The sequence below is a fragment of the Mustela nivalis genome (assembly GCF_964662115.1).
Source record: "Mustela nivalis genome assembly, chromosome: 12".
Classification (NCBI taxonomy): Eukaryota; Metazoa; Chordata; class Mammalia; order Carnivora; family Mustelidae; genus Mustela; species Mustela nivalis.
In genome coordinates this window covers 60469281-60487261 of record NC_139031.1, presented here as the reverse complement: position 1 = coordinate 60487261, position 17981 = coordinate 60469281, and the positions used below count along the sequence as shown (strand labels likewise).

Below are 17981 nucleotides of genomic sequence, written 5' to 3'. Positions count from 1 at the left end.
TATTAAAAATTTATATACAAGTGACTCAAACAGTATGAAGTAAATATGAGTGTCTATTCACCTAAAAATTACACAGAATGTGAAAGTACTTTCATGTTATTTCCATTTCTTTTATTGACAATATTATAGAAAAGATGCCTTTTTCAAAGGCTCTCTAAAATTCCCCTACGATATTTAAGAATGATTCCAGGCTTAAAGTTGGCAAATCTGTTCAAATCCTTCTTTAAAGTATCTCTCCTTTCTTTATTTTTTAAATCATTGCATGAAGTTTCTTGGACGATATCATCCTCAATATTCAAAGCCTTACTAAAATTCTTCTTTGTGTCTCATTTCCTATTGCAACAATATTCCTTCTCTCTCCTCCTCCTCTCCTGGACCCCCCTCTAGTATTTCAAACCTCCTGAGCGTGGCCCTTTGCCTCCAACTTACTCATAGGAATTATAGGCAACCTGCTCTGTTCCCTACATGTCCGGATTTTATTTTGTGCCTTTTTGCTTTTGTCATCCTAGATTTAAATGTCATTTCCTCTGTCACTATGGCCTATCAAGTGGTTACCTCTTTTTATCTTTTCTTAATTTTTAGTGGTTATTATGTATACTATTACTAATGTATTATTTAAGATGCTTAACACCTGGATCACATATACCCATAGAATATGACCTACCATAAGAAATGAGTGAAAATTACTTATTATATACTGTTATTCTCTCGACAGTCTGGACCTACCACCATGAAGGCAAGAGGCAACATGGGGCATATATTCAACAAATATCTGTTTTATGAAAGAATAAATTGTGCTGAATGATATTCAGGAAGTTTAATCTGGCTTTTAGGGACTGGTGTTAACCTATTCTCACAGCTTTCCGAGAGAGCTAGTATCCACAAACTTACAGCATGTACAGTAGAATAGGAACATTTTCAAGACACTGGCCCTTTGTTATTGCTGTAGGTTGAACTGTGTCCCTGGAAATTCATACGTTGAGGTCTGAACCCCCAATGTGATAGCATTTTGAGATGTAGCTTTCGGGAAGTAATCGGCAGAGATGAGATCATGAGGCTAGGGTCCTCACAATGAGGTTAGTGCTCTTAGAAGGAGAAACCAGAGAGCTTGCTCTCTCCCTCTCTCTGCCATGTGAGGAAAAGCAGGAAAACAATCATGGGTGAGTCAGAAAGAGAGATCTTAGCTGAACTGGAATTAGCCAGCATCTGGATTTGGACTGCCTAGACTCCAGACTGTCAGACATAAATTCCTCTGTTGCCAGTCAGTAGAGTTTTGTTACAGCAGCCTAGGAAGACTGATAAAGCTATCAACATGAAGTCGTAAGCACTTATCTTATAGAGGATTTCTAATGTTTGTATAGACACACTTGATAAACTTCAGGAAACTATCCTGTTTTATACCACAGCAGCTAATTCAATTTAGAGAAGACTGGGCAAAAATTATGTGGTTCTGCAAATGCTTGATACAAAATTTCCCTTCACCATTATTTTACTTTTCCTTCAAAATATAATGGGATTGGGTCGTAAATAAACATGTTCAAAGTTTCAGTTTGATATGTTCAGCATATCAATTTTCTTTTAAAGCTCTTTATGTTCTGATGTAAGAGTTCTGAGAGCATTTTCACATAGTTCTGAAATATAGAGAACATATCCTTGGTCAAAACTCCATTTCCTTGATTGGGACAGAATATTCCTATATTCTTCTATCCATGTCATTCTAACTCATTTCTGAGTAAGGTTGCTTCTCACCAATTTGCTTTATAGGGAATGTCAATGCTGGGATAGGAAGCAGTTGCAATCACTTGTTAAAGAGACTCTGGGACCATAATTGCTTCCCATATCCTCTGCAGTGTATCAACACAGACAATACTTAATGATTGGACCAATGATGCTATTAATAGTAAAAATGAAAGTCTGTCCATAACGGCCACTTTATTATTAACAGTTTGCTAAAAGTAGGTGTAGGTGACTCGAAACAAGGAAACTTAGGGCCGCTGGCTAGTAATCTGATAAAAGGGAAATTCAGAGTTCTATTTTTCCTCGACTGTGTAAGGTTCGAGTCATTTGAGAAAATCTGAATCATAATAGGTGATCTTGTCAATGTTCCGCTGAGTGGCACATGCTATATGAGACACACAGGTTCTGTCCTTTCTCTGCATACTTAGTAAATGAACTCTTAGTGTCCACTTGGGTATGATTTATCAGCTGCTGGACAGGAGAATTATGAGGGTCTTCTCGCTTGTCTTCCATCCCATGTAGTATCTGCTTTCACCTTTAGTGCTTTTTTAAAAAAAATGTTTTACTAATAAAGTTTTAGGGTCAAAATTTTACTTCTTACACCCCCTGAAAAAAAAAAAAAAACAGTACTGCAATTTCATCCTAACAGTGTATATTTTACTGCTGTGACAGTGTTTAAAATCCACTGCTCTTAAAAAACTAAAATAGTTACTTTAATGTTGAATTGAATGGAAAAACTTCTTCCCAAGGGACCAGATGAACTTCAGAGGTTCTCTGATCCTACCAAGTAATGACTACTCAGTATTATTAGAAGTTGTGATTCTATAATTGATTACCTGGCTTCAGAGTTTAGACTGCGGGTCAGCAAACTTCTTGTGTAAAGGACCAGATAGTAAATATTTTTGACTCTGTGGGTTATATGGTTTCTGTCACAACCTGCTCAACTTTGCCTCCTTCTCATGGAAGCAGCCATCGGCCATAGGTAAAGAAAAGGGTGCACCTGTGTTCCAATAACCTTTGGATGCAAAAACAAAAACAAAAATCAAAAAATACCCAAGCTGTGGGTGAGATTGGGTGCACAGGCCACTGTGTGCTGACAGCTGGTCTAGAACAAGAGTTTGATAAAAGCCATGTGATCAACATATTTATCTTTAGAATCACAGAGTGGTAAAGTTAGCAATCTCATATTTTAGTTCATATGGTGTCATTTCCAACCCAAGCAAGGGTTAATAGTAATTTAAAGCTAATACGATTAAAGTTCTTTAGGTTAAAAAAAAAAGGCTTAAAGACTACACACATGCAAACAGGTTACTGGAAAAAGAAACCTATTAATGGGAACGTACAATAAGCATTTCTCCTCCTATGTACACTATTTCATAGAGATCTTAGCTTCTCCCTTGGCTTCATCAAATCCTTTTATGGAAATGCTGCCCACATTTCTATCTGCTGTCCTAAGGCATCTCTAGAGTGACATTTCTCTATTTCAACACATACCTGGATATTTCCAGTTGGCTCCCATGCCATCATCTCTACTGCACAATATAAAAAAATATAATTTCTAAAATTAGTTCTTTCAGACCAAAGACTTTTCACCAATATTACAACTACTCTCAAGCAGAAAATGCTGGACTTAAAGGACCATATAATCATCTTTGAGTCACTTATTTCTATCTCTGCTTCTACAATTTGCCACTAAGTCTTCAAATTACTTGCCTCTACTGCATGTTGAAAAACCACTTCTTTTGCCCATTCCCCCTACTGTGGTTCAAGTCTGAGCCCCTATTACTTCAGCCTCATATTGCAACAGCCCAGTGCTAGCTGGCATCCGACCCACGTGTCTTATCTTCCTAGCTTATTCTGTACATGCTGACAGATAGAAGAGTGCTTTTTTCAGGTCCTTGCTCCTACCACTTATTGAACAAGTCCGAAAATACTGATCCTGACATGTATATTCCTTCTACAAAATCACCTCTGGCTCTAGCTCACATCTCTGGAGCTTGAACCTACCCAATTTCCCGTGAACACTTTTAATGTTTTTGTTTTTCTTTCTCCAAATACTGACCTTGTATAACTGATCTTATTTTCTCTCCTTCCTACTCACTCTAATGTTATGGTACAAGTCAAGTCCCAGCCCTTCCTTTAGGTCTTTCTTCAGTGCTTTGGCTTCAAATGGTTGCTTTTGCAAAGAATCAGTTTTAGTCTTTACCTCCCACTCGTTGGATGATGTTACCAGTGATCTCATTTCCCTAATCAAATGTAAACTCCCTGGCTTGAACATATGCATCCTTTGCTAACATCCGTGGCTTCTACAGAGTCTTCTGAATTCAGTCACAGCTGAATGAGTGACTGGAACGAGAAAGTCTGAGGTATGAGAGGACAGGGGGTAGCTTCTCTATAATCTTTGCTGATTGATCCTAATCCTTACCATATAACAATTTTAATCATCATCCAAAAAAAAAAAAAAAAAAAAAAACCAGAACCAGTTGGCATTTTAGTCTCTGATCAGATAAGAACAAAGATGAAAATAGCAAGAATCTGAGGTCAATAACACAGAGTTCTGAAAACAGCCAGGACCCTCAAATGAAGAAAATTCTGTCTTTTTGCCACTAGCAAAAGATATTTCTATCCTCTTAATTCTCCTTATTTCATGTTTCTGTAGGAATACAGGCTCTAAGAAGAAGCATCTTTAATCTCCCAAGGCAACAAAGAAAAAAGGCTATCTTCATATGGAAGTTGAAGGGGTTCTTCTGATTATATTTATGTAGAAATTATTTGTTAAAATGCAACTTTCTCTTCCCAGATATTCTGAGACTAGAGGAGACTGACAAGGTAGAGTTAAATACCAAGACGAGAAAACATTATTTAAGTACAGGCTGAGGAAGAGGCACCAGTAACAGGAAACTACGAAAGGAACAGTGAGAAAGGCAGGGGAAAGTAGCCTTGAGGAAGCAAGAGGAAGCTCCCCTTTTCGTGCTGGGAGTGGGTCACAGTATTGGATACTCTGAAGCAGACACCCAGGAGGAGGGATGAACAGAGGTTTTCAGATTTGGAAATGAGATGGTTGCCAGTAATGACAGAAAGAACCGTTTTTATGCAGATTATGTGTCGAAAACAAAAACACCCATGTTAATATTGTTGCTTTTATGCCTACTGTGACCTCTGTGTACATTCCCTGGGGCCATGATCTAACAGGAAGGGGGAAGGAATTAACTCTGAAGAAATACTTAATATGTACAAAGCACTGTGGGGATCATTAGGTTCTCAGCCTCCGAGGGAGGAAATGAATGAACCACAGTTGCACAGTGGTTAAGGAATAATTTGGAACTGAAGCTCTTTTCACACTTGTGCTGCTGTTACCATATCTCAGGTTTCCTCCCATGCTATTTTATAAAAATACGGCTTTCCTCTGTTTTACCTAAACTTCATTTCACACTTTGATCCCTGGGCATTATCTGCGCATAGATTGTAGAATACGAAAATTGGAAAAAAACAGCAAGATCATTTGGTCCAACCCTCTTTTCATTTCTTCATTTAAATTAACTGAGACCCAGGAAGGAGGAGGGATGAGCAAGCCTCACCCTGTGTTAGTGAAAAAACTAGACTAAAACTCATATTTCCTGATTCCCAAACTCAAGCCTTTTGCGTTTTAAACTCCGTGTAGGGCTAGAGCTGTATGCAACCGAATGCTTGACTCAGGAGGAATGAGGAAGGTGAACAAGAAGCTCTTTTAGCAGTCAATTTCTTTCTTTCTTTTTTTTTTAAAGTTTTTATTTATTCATTTGACAGAGATCACATGTAGGCAGAGAGGCAGGCAGAGAGAGAGGAAGGGAAGCAGGCTCCTGACTGAGCAGAGAGCCAGATGCAGGGCTCGATCCCAGGACCCTGAGATCATGACCTGAGCCGAAGGCAGAGGCTTTAACCCACTGAGCCACCCAGGTGCCCCAACACTCAATTTCTTGATGAATGGTTTGCAATGGGGAGAATGACTTTCGGTTCTAAATACCTAAGTCTCTCTAACAGTAACAGGAGATAATTATGTTCTCGCCGTAGCTGATGGTGGAGGACAAATAAGGAAAATCAAGTATACGAAATAAAATTCTAAACATCGCTAGATTGTTAATATTCTTTATAAACTAAATTTTAGGTTTTAAATAAAGGTTTCTAAAAAGAAGATGATAAAAACAGAAGATGTTTACCAAAAAGAAGCTATTTTTCTCAAGCTAGAAAAGCAACCTTTTCACTGTCAAGGATCAAAATCAACAAAAATTGGAATTTTATGTGTTCAGACTTTTGCATCATCACCACATACATAACTACAAATGAGGGGGAAAACAGGTTTTTATGAATTAAATTAAATACATAGCTACATTTTAAGAATATAGCAGGAACTACATGCTCAAATTCAACGTAAGTAAAAACAATCATGTTCTCTAAAGGCCGAAGTTGCTACAAGTATAAACAACATGTTCCAAAGCATGGAATGTATCATCCACAATACCTAGTAAATAACCACACTACCCAGTAAATGTTGGAAACATTTCCCGTCACTCATTTCTGCAAGATTACATGTTATCTAGTAGTGCAGACAGATTGCAGTCCACATATGGCAGTAAATTTGAGTAAATAAATCTGCCATTTAAAAATCAGTACTGAATATGAACAGGAATGGGCATAGCCATGGCAACATTAGGAATGTCGTTGCTGAGCATTTTTGGAAAGTTAACCAACCATAGTATGCTGTACACATGCACATAGAGAGTTCCTATAGGCAAGGATGTATGGATCTCATTGAGTGTTAGGGTGACAAAACTAACTGCTCTGGAATGCCATGAAAGAAAAACTAACCAAAAAATCCCAAACAAGCTGCAGGGTACAGTACAGTCATAGCCTCCTTGAGAGTTTGCTCTGATTACCTTCTAAATACGAATGGAGGACAAATTCAACCAGAGGAGTTACAGGCTCTGCTCAAAGAATGAAGGACACAGTTTAAAAGGATGTTTCCATGTAGCCATGTCAGGTGGACTGGGCAGAAGTGGACGGACGTCTGCTGCTCTGGTCACCGAGCATGTCTTCGAAGCAACAGACTCCTCAAGCTAATGGTTAAGTGAGTGATATGATGGAGGAATGAAAAGTGAATTAAGTGTGGAACGGAGCTTCCCACCTCTTGCCTGGCGTCCAGGCCCGCAGCCTTCCTGCACTCCGGGGCTGTCCTGTCGCACACTCCAGGGAACCAGCTGGCACCTGCGCCATTTGTGAGTCTTCCACCTGCAAGGAAAGAACGGAAGCCCCACAGAGAGGAAGCAAAAATGCCAGGCAAACCACAGAGAGATGGAAACATGACTTTGAACACGGCAAGTGGGAATTTATTTCCCAACGCTCAGTCCTATCTAAATGTAATTTAGATCTCTATCAAGACATTGTAAAAAGCAGCATTAAATATACAGGCAGTTTCTATGGCTGTGGAGACAAGAGTTCATCATTGTCAGCTTCTATAGAAATGAACTCTATAGATGTATTTAGCCTTTTTTAAAAATATTGAAGTATAGTTAATACTTGTCACATTTTTAAATCACATCTACTATGCAGATAGTACTACAAGTGATGCATTCCATTTAAATAAGGTATGTTTATTTTATATTCAAGTTATAAAACTGTATTCAAGTCATGAACCTTTTGTATGGTATCTTTTGGGTAGCATCACAGGGGTAACTCAGAAACTGCAATTAAAATACATTTTACAAAAACAAATTTCTCAAATAAGTAAGTCTGGGGATGACAGTTGTCAGTCACTGTTCAGAGGAAACATGCATTTATACTGTTTGTCATGTTGGAATTAAATACAGAGAAAATAAGATGGCAAATATGCCATCATATTCATCAGATTCATCTTATTTTGTGATCACACATTCTATCAATTAATGCCATAATACATCATCTGTCAGCAGACTGCAATTATGTACTGCATCGTTTTAAGTAGGTGCTTTCTTTTAATAGTTATGAGGAAAAATTTCCCTAATAATCATCAAGATGATGTTATATAGCTTGAATAACCTGAATTTTCCTCGAGGTGGCCACAAATGAATAGCACAGACAACTTACTAGCAACACTGAAGTAAAGATGTCATTTTGTGAATCAGAATGCCAGCATTTATGAGGAACAGGTGCTCTTTGGAGCCAGGGGAGGAATGCTTAGGGTACTCCTCGACCAGGAAGAGAATCACTTAGGTGTTTCATAATTATTAACCACCTCTCTGAGTTTCTTATAGTTTAGATCATCATAAGACACTTCCCCCAATCCCTGGAGCTAGTGACACAGTTTGGAAATTTACACAAGTATTTGCCTCCCTGGAGATAATTCCGGTAGGGGGCAGCTCCCCTAAAGAGGCAAGCAATGGCACACACAGCCACAACCTGTGCAAATTTCCACCGAGCCTGTGGGACCATCCTTAGCTTTCTTTTCTCATCATGGGAAAGAAAATGGTCTTGGAGTATTTGCTCAGTGCATGGCTTACAATGTTTTTTCTTTTACCCCATTACCTGTAGCTTTGGCACACTGGAGGGGCCTCACAGACTTTCTCTTCATAGAGCGGGTCCGGGCAGTCTCTGCCTCCGTTGGCTGGCAGCTGAATGATGACCCTGTGCCGAGACTGCTTTCTGACTCCGGAGTCCCCTGGAATGAGGCAGCTTTTTAACTGCTGTACCCTGCACTGATAAAACAATGTCCACATGCCAGCCCTTGTGAAGAAATTACCTTGCTTCCAGCTACATGTGCTTTGACATCCTTGAATGAGAGGCCTCATCTAGACTCATCATTTTCCAAATTTCTAAATTCTCCAGACCCTTATATTGAGAACCCAACCAATTTATATTAAAAAATGTGAAGAACAGAGAAAACAGTTCCATTTCAACTAGCCTTGCTAATGTACAGATACAAAGTAATTGCTCTTTTGTATATTTCTTTCCCCTTGAGAAATATGACAGATCTAATTAATTTATTTTCCTCTACCTTACGCTTCTTTTTACGCCATTTCACATAGTCCTGTTTACCACATGGGACTCATACAGTTCTAATGAATCTTTCTTAGGAGACTATATTCAATGCTTTAATGTGAAATTTTATTTCTTTGTTATTCACTTAATTTGAAATGCACACCTCATAAATTATTCTAGTCATTTATTATTCATGTTAAACAGCCTAAGATCTTCAATTCAGGTCACATTCTAAACATCAAGGCTGTAAGTAGTGAAACAAAAGTGGTTTCCTAGAGGCAGAATTTTTACAGAAACATTCAGAGTAGCAATTACCGTAAGTAAATAACTCCAAATTATGTTTAAAAAAATGGAAATAATTAAGATTTACCTTCAATGAAGATACCAACTTAACAGTATTACTCATCTAAAGATGTCCAAATATTTTCGTATTTGAAAGAGACAATGTAGAAGACTTGCCAACTTTACTAAAAGATATTCTAATTTGAAATATATACCCTTTAAGGACCAAGGCACAATCACATGACATGATTTTACTTACCTTAGAATTCCCTAGAGAATTATTTTAATACAGTTTGCATGATGCATTTACATTTTTTGCAAGATCATTAAATATTTGATATGCAGATACAAGAACAGAGAAATTTAGAAAGGTTAGCTGTCCCTAACAATGAATGTTTAATAAACAATTAAATGAGACTCTCTTAAAGTTATTGTGTTAGTAGAAAAACGTGATTTGACAATCAGAACTTTCTAATAAAGGACATTGTCCCTCATGAAGTCGGGGTATCCCTTAAAATGGTTTGGGCAAGTGACTCCCAGCAATGTAGACTGAAGATTTCCATAAGAGCAGGGAGAAAGAAGCATATTAAGGATTCCTAAATGTCTGACTGTATAGGAGAATTTCTTTCAAAACCTGAAAATAAAAGTTAATAGAGATTTCTCACCCTCTACCCAGAACTACTAAGTCAGAATCTCTAAGAGCTGGATTTGGGAATCAGATTTTTACAAAGCTTGCCAGGGAACTGTGAATGAAGAGCCAGGTTTGAGATCTACTGGAATAGATGACCTTGCGTATTTTATCCCAATTTAAGATTCTAGGGTTCACATGTAAGTTTTTAGGATTATTCCCATCGTGGTGAAAACCTCTACTACTAGTGATTATATTAACTATTTCAGTGAATAATTAGAATACGACAGGTAAGAAAGTAGGAGGTTAGGGGCTGGAGGTAGTGAGTAGCAGAGAATTAAAAAATGTGAAAATACTGGGGTGCCTGGGTGGCTCAGTGGGTTAGGCCTCTGCCTTCAGCTCAGGTCATGACCCCAGAGTCCTGGAATCAAGCCTCGCATTGGGCTCTCTGCTCAGTGAGGAGACTGCTTCCCCCCTCTCTCTCTGCCTGCTGCTCTGCCTACTTGTGATCTCTGTCAAGTAAATAAATAAAATCTTTAAAAAAAAAAAAGAATGTAAAAATACTGTCAAAGACTTTTTTAAAAAAATTGTAACAATAGCAGTTTGAATATCAGTTGCAACTTTTACGTATTAAATATCATCTATCTAGGAAAGATCTAAGAAACACCAAAGGGACTTCTAATAAAATTGTTAATGCTGCCTCCATCCATTATGTTGTTCCAGTGGCCCCTATATTAAGGTCCAGGTGATAAATTCCTCTAATAATTTAGAGCTAGGAAAATTTTGTTTCCCTTGACCATCTGTTAAGACTCTTAAGGCTTCTATTTTTTGCTTTGTTCACCAGAATCTCAGGGCTAATTTCCTTCTGAATTGCAGGAGTTTACCTTAACTTTGACTTCACAGTGTGATTTTTTTCTTCCTGTCCCGTTTCCCCAACTCCATGCACTACCTGACTCCATCCCTCTTTTACACTTTCTACTATTTTTCTTTTCTTTCTTTCTTTTTTTTTTTTTTGTTTTTTAACATTATGGTCTTTCATCTTTTTAAAAGAGTATACAAACTGCATATTCATTCTTATTATTTGGTTAGCATTGGGGGAAGAAAGGAGGTGGTTGTTTGTTTAATAGGGAAAGAAAGAAAGAACATAAGGGCATGGAGGAGTGGGTCTTTGTTTCCAGGACGGTCGAGGTTCTCAGAGTGAGTAACTCACCAACCATGTTGTCTACGTGCAGGTAGACAACAGACATGGAATTGAGACCCAGGGGTCTGGAACCTGGAGGAGACAATTAGTTCAGCCTCAGTGGCACCTTATACACTAAAAGCTCTACATCACTAACTGTCACAAGGGACACAGGCAGTGCTGCTCCTGTGAGAGTTAGTTCCTGTGATAGAAGCAGCAGACAGTGTCTCAATCCTACTTCATTTGTCAACCTCAAAGCAAAAATTTCACCTCAGGTACAACTCTGAAACATTCTAGTATCTTTTCATCGCAACGTCCACGAGCTTGCATTTGATATATAAGATCACGATAACTCTTTTCACTTCCATAATTGATTCCACACTGGCAATCCACTTATTCTTAAAAAAGGTTCAAATACCTTGACCTCGTGTGGCCCACAGAACAGTGACTGTGAGCTGATGAAAGCAGAACAATCCAAAGCTGTAACACCTACAGAGGAAGTTTAATGGGGTTACACAGGAAGTGTCATGATATCCATGTTTCTATCCACAGGGAGGTGCGCTGACTCTCAGATCTCAGTTACGAAATTACTTGTATACTCAAAGAAACAGCACTGTGGAGCTCAGCCAGGTTAGAGAGCCCTCAGATCAGAATACAGACAAAGAGAGAGCTATGGCACATATTTAGAAAGAAAAGTGGAAGGTTTCTCACTAATAACTTGAGCGGGCAAACCTGGAGTTTTACAACCTTCATAGTTTCCTGTATTATATTCGCACTCAGTTATTGCATGTGGTTAATAGACATCCTTAGTTTTCCATTTATCTTTGTGTCTTAGGACACAGAACACCAGTCACATATGGTAAGGATTTAATAAATATTTGCTGGGTGAGCAGACACATTTATTTCACTTCTCAAGTGGATTGTTAGGTAGCACCTTCTGTTTCTTTTTATCCACTTCCTTATAGTAGGAAGCACATGGGTACAAAGTCTGTGCACTGAAAATTAATAAAAAATAACGGATTGTTTTGTTCATTGGAAATAATAAACATGGGGAAAATAAAGAAATATACCTATTGTGCTAATAGTGAAAATATCTATCTAGGATAGAAACAGAAAAAGGAGTTAGATACTCAAAAACAATTACGTGATAATGAGGCACACAGACTCAGAGGATATGCAGTCTCTCATGTAGTTACATTATAGCATCTTACAGATTATCTTATGATAGTCAAGATAAATTTCACCAGATAATTTACTTGATGGAAGGATTTAAAGGGCAGGCAAAACCAAGATTTGTTAAGCTAGACATAGGATGGATGGCAGATTGAGCACTGGAGTGCTAGGAAATTGAAAGGGAAATGTTTCATGCAAGAAGCAAAATGTAAAGGGAGTTTTCATATCTTTGGGGGTAATTCTAGTGCCGTATTGCTTCAGGGCATCAAGGTAGACTAGACTTCTCTGCGATATCCCTTCTAGCTTTCAAGTCAATAAATGTATTAGAAAAAAGGAATGGACAGAATTTGAAGAGTAAAATGTATTATTTAATCAAAAGTACTGATATTTTTAAGATTATAGTTACAAGTACTTATAGGCATAAATGTTTCCTATTTTTTAGAAGAGTCCCGCATAAAAATTTATAAAAATCTGGAAAAAGATAACAAGTGAACTGGTTTGAGGATTAAAACTACCCTCTACTCAATACTGATCCTTAACGGCATTGATTTTTCAAGACACATCTTGAGAGAGGGCTGAATGACATTTCAAATAATTCTTTTTGTTTTTCCTGGCATGCTAAGTTATTCTAGTCCGTCTTCTGCAATACTACAGTGTAATCTTACTTCTGAAAATGATTTTTAAAGGGAGGGTGGCGCCACCTTTTCTTAAGTTTAAAGCTCTAATAAGATTTAGACTTTACCTGAAGAATTAAATAAGCACTCCATCCTTGAGTTAATTTTCTGTTGCTATTATCTGTCCTTGAACATAGAACTCCATTTACTATTTTTAATTGTGTGCGGAAGTCAGTGTTATTTCAATGAAGCCTGGATTATTCCCATTTCATACCAAATAATGAAAAGAAAAAAAAAACCTAACCACATGTCATTGCTTTTTTCCCCCCCCTTACAACAATAGGCTAGTTTTCTATAACACCACTGTATTGTTATTATCAGTTAAAGCAGTCTACAGGCAAAAACAGGAAAGGCTTCTCTGGGTATACAATGCATCTTGGCACTGTTGTCCAACAGCAAACCCTTCTCTCATTCCCTTGGCTTTATTTCCTCAATACACAATTAGAGTTATTCTTTTTAAGTCTGAGTGCCTAGGTTTAGGGTTTCTGAAAGCCTTTTGTTATGTGAGACTCAATACAAAGCTTCCAAATAGAATAAGCAGGGCTGGTCTTCTGCTCCTGCTGAGATGACCTGGTTTAACCAAACACAGCCCTGCTCTCAGAGAGCCTGTCACAGGACAGCAGGTTTCTGAGCTGGCATTCTTGGACTCCTTGGCCACCACCACCCAGGAGCTCCAGGGGCGAGAACAGTATCCTAGTGGCACCGTGCATTTTAATTCACAGCGGTTACTAAATCCTTCAAGAGACAGCCAACTAAACTCATCTATACCTCACATGTCTGTCACTCACCACAAGAAACTAGCACCACTGCCACGACCCTCTCCCGAAACCCCCACATCTTCCATCACCATTTGGTCCCACAGCACTCCCTACGTGTGTAACCTGATATTCGATTTCTCATTTTATTCCATCTTCTAATCCTCCCACCCAGACCCCCATTAGAACACACGGTCTCTCATCTCCTATCTCTTCTTGGAAAGTTTCCTTCACACTTTTTGCCAGTGAAGCTGATTCTACACATTTCCTAGACTTTTCTTCTCCTTTTATCTTTAAAAATCTCCAGCTCCTCTGTCACCAGCATTCTTTCAGATACTCACCTCGCAGCAGCCAGCTACTAGCATTTCATTAATTAACCACTTTAGAATGTCCCTCAATGCGATCCTTTCTCTTCCTACCCCAGCCACCACTCTGCTGGCTTTGGCAACCACATGGTTATTCCAGTCAAGGTGCTGGGCTCTGAATTACTGTACCTCCTCATCTTCAATGACCTTTTCCTCTGTTTCAAATCCATTACTAGCACCTTCTGTTCAGCCCTTGATGCTATTATCATAAGTACTTGCACACTCTCATCTTAAAACATCTTACTTTCCCGTCATTCCTCCTAACCTTCCAGTTCAACAGATTCGGTTCTCATTTTACTAAAATTCTTCAAACTCAGTTGAGACTGCCAGTCCACTGTCCTTATTACTTCTTCATTATCTATCATTCCTTTCATGACCTCACTTTCATCCCAACCCAACTGAGATTCCACCTTCATTATTACAATGGAGACTCCCTTGAGAACACCCTTGATTCCCTGCTCCTCTCTTTTTCCCTTGTACTCTCCTAGATAAACCCCAATTCTAGTCAAAACCAATTATTTGGTTATACTTTTTCTGCACTCAGGCAGCTGAACATGGCTGGAGAAACAATGACAACTGCTCTGAGGAATCCCTTTTTAAACACATAACTAAGTGGGGTCTCCATGTTGCCTAGAAATTCTATGTTATTAGCTTGTCTGCTTCTGCGTTCTCCAAAATGATGGCACAACTTTTCTTCTCTCAAGACCCCCTTCACCCATGCCTTGATCCTTCATACTCATTGAGAGATTAGAATAATCATTAAATGCCCAGTCTGCCTCATACCACCAGACTATAAGCTTCTTGAGAGCAAGAAACATTGATTTCCTTGTTTACTGCTATATCATTTATATTTAAAATTTAAAATATTAAATTTATTTGAGACATCTCTACTGAAAGGAAAAAATAGATAATTGCTTAAAATAATATTCATGATGTTTAATGACATAATGAGTATTTAAAAACAAGTATCAGTAAACATGTCAACAAATACTTAATAATGATCATTTTTTTCTTCATCACGATCTAAATACTTTTCTCACACTGATACACAAACTTCTAAGAAAGACAACATTTAGACTGCATTCACCAGAAATTAACCATATGCAGCATGAAGGTTATTTCCTACAGGAACTTAAATAAAAAGAAAATACGGGATGGATGGATAGATGGATGGATAGATAGGTCAGTCAATCAATCATCAAATCAATAATAAGCTAACCAATAAATTCTATGTCAGTTGGATCATGGTTCACAAAGCATAGAGCACCGTAACATACATTACCTCATTGGTGCTACAGAACCACCATAGATGTTATAAGCAAGGCCTGGTGAGCTTAAGTTTCTTGCATAAGCTTACAGGACTGCTAAGTGGCCAAGACAGGTATTCAAACAAGATTTGATGATTTAAGTTCATTCATTCCATTATATCATAAAACCCACTACTTATATGTATGCTCAAAAACTAAAAACTGTGTCCTGCTAGACATAAGCCCAACTTGGTCTTCCATAACTTGTCTCTATTCTTCTTTCCAACATCACATCTTGATTTTTCTCCCTATTCTCTGGGCTCCAACAGGCTAGTTGTCTCTTTCCTCTTAAATAACATACCTTCACATGGTCACCTAAGAGTCTTCCTAGTGCTTTTGATCCTCCCTTGGGATTCTTTTTTATGTTCCTGCTTTCAAAACAATTGCTTCACCTTCAACAAGGTTTTCCCTACTATTTTTTCCCACAGTATTTCCCCCTTCCCTTCCTTAGAGCTCTGTTTTACAACAAAATCTTTTTATTGTTTTTTTTTCTTAAGATTTTATTTATTTATTTGACAGACAGACATTATAAGTAGACAGGCAGGCAGAGAGAGAGAGGAAGGGAAGCAGGCTCCCTGCCGAGCAGACAGCCCGATGCCGGGCTCGATGCCGGGCTCGATCCCAGAACCCTGGAATCGTGACCTGAGCCGAAGGCAGAGGCTTTAATCCACTGAGCCACCCAGGCGCCCCCTAAATCTTCTTATTGAATAAAGTCTTAACATTATCTGGTTTATATTGAAGAGTTTTACATTTTAGAACTCATGCTATTCTGTATTTTAAATGAAATCAAAATTTCACTGAAGTCAGGGACTGTGTCTTCTCTACAGGGCCAATAATGTACCAGTTTTATATAGGAATCATTAAGTAAGAAATCCAGTAAGTATTTATGCATATATATACGCCAATAAGTATTAATTTAATTAACATGTACATAGTATTTACAGTTTATTTCTTCATCTGCCTGCTAAATTTAATTAAAAGGCCTTATTAAAAAAAAAGGCCTTATATAAGTAATCATAGTTTGTCACATAATTTTAATGAATTATAAATGATCAAAACAGAAGAGCAAATCACTTTCTTGGTACTATAAAATTCAGCAGAAGCCAAAATAAAAATTACATTATTCAATTTTAAATTACAGTATTTTTATAATTAATTACATCTTTTGTTTCTTTTCTAGGCATATATCTTTTGTTCCTTCTTCCTACACTAGAAAATTCATAGGCTACTAAACTAGTCTCTAATTCCTGGATATATCCCAATATCCTAAACTAATTTCAAATGAAGACCTAAAGAAATGAGAAAAACTTACCTGATTCCCCACTTTTGTGACTATCCTAGAATTAGTTTAATGGAATATTTTGTATTCTTCAACTTTATTTCCTGAAGTACTTTAGAGCATTTCAAATTTTATTTTAAAATACTTTACCCATGGGCGCCTGGGTGGCTCAGTGGGTTAAGCCGCTGCCTTCGGCTCAGGTCATGATCTCAGGGTCCTGGGATCAAGGCCCACAGTGGGCTCTCTGCTCAGCGGGGAGCCTGCTTCCCTCTCTCTCTCTCTGCCTGCCTCTCTGTCTACTTGTGATCTCTGTCAAATAAATAAAATCTTTAAAAAAAAATAAAAAAAAAATACTTTACCCAGTACAAGGAAGTATTTAATATAAGGAAAAAGGCAAAGGTTTTTTCCTGCCTTTCATTTTCATTAAAAATATTATGTTTGTGTTAGTTTATTAATTACATGATTATAAGTGTTACTGCACATTTTTTGGAATTATTAAATAATTGCCTTATACTAACATGAACACTAAGTATAAAAACATTAAGAATAAATTTTGAAAGCATATGAATTCCATGTAATCAATAAGCTTTTTTACTGTAGTGATGAATAACTAATATTTACCACAGAAATGTTGACTGATAAAGTATCATTCTGTTGCTGATTATGACCAAGCCAGATGATATCATGTTATTTAGCTTTTAAGCAAATAAAAGAAGAAAATGGAAAAATTGTCAGTGACACTGGTTTATGATTAAGATTAATGCCATTAACATTGTTTTGAAAATATTAATGCTTAAAACTTTTTACACCAAAACCGGTTTAGGTGTCTTAAAAGACTTTTAAAATAAAAACTTTATATTCTTGCTCACTTTATGGTTTAATTTTATTTGATGTTTCAAAGGTACCTAAAATTTTTTAAAAAGCGTAAAAAGGAACCCATGTTTTAACTGTATAAAATGATAATCACTCTGTAAAAACAATCCATTATGAAATTTATGATCTCATATAACATCTTAATGATTTAAATAATTTTTGGCAATTTAAAATAGTGGTTAATCTAGAAGTTGATTCATCTTTTTCTTTTTAATTATTTCATTTGCTTAGAGAGAAAGAGAGAATAAACAGTGGGAAAAGACAGAGGGGGAGGGAGAAAGAATCTCAGACTCTGCACTGAATGTGGAACATGGACACGGGGCTCAACCTCACCATGGGATCATGATCTGAGCCGAAATCAAGAGTCAGAAGCTTAACCAGCTGAGCCACCCAGGCCCTTCAAGAAGTTGACTCTTAATTGAATCTCTTTAGTAAGAGTCCAGAAGCTTAAATAAAATAAAAACACAAAATAAATTTAAGAAAAACTATCAGTATTTGCTGGGAGAGTAAAATTAAAAAAAAAAAAAAAATAGGAGCGTGTCACCCAGGACACTGAGATAAAATTTGCTCGGGTATTCAGCAAGTCACCCGGAGGATATGGATATCCTTCTCAGCAGCAATGAGAAAGGACCTCATTCTCAGAAAAGACACTCATGTCTCTTATATAAAGTGTCTGCCATGATTTTAAAGAGTCTTTGTGAGAAATAAAAACAAAACCAACCAAACTGGGAGGAAATC

At 37.4% G+C, this 17981-nt stretch overlaps 1 protein-coding gene across 1 annotated transcript in view; it reads right to left on the bottom strand.

Moving 5' to 3' along the window:
* The window catches only part of THSD7A (thrombospondin type 1 domain containing 7A), a 453551-nt gene that overhangs the window by 67592 nt on the left and 367978 nt on the right, over positions 1-17981 (bottom strand). Inside the window, exons 10-11 of the mRNA XM_082693331.1 lie at positions 8275-8407; positions 6899-7002 (exon numbers count right to left, since the gene is read on the bottom strand). Of these exons, the coding sequence (XP_082549457.1) occupies positions 6899-7002; positions 8275-8407 (237 nt within the window). The remainder of the gene's footprint in view (positions 1-6898; positions 7003-8274; positions 8408-17981) is intronic.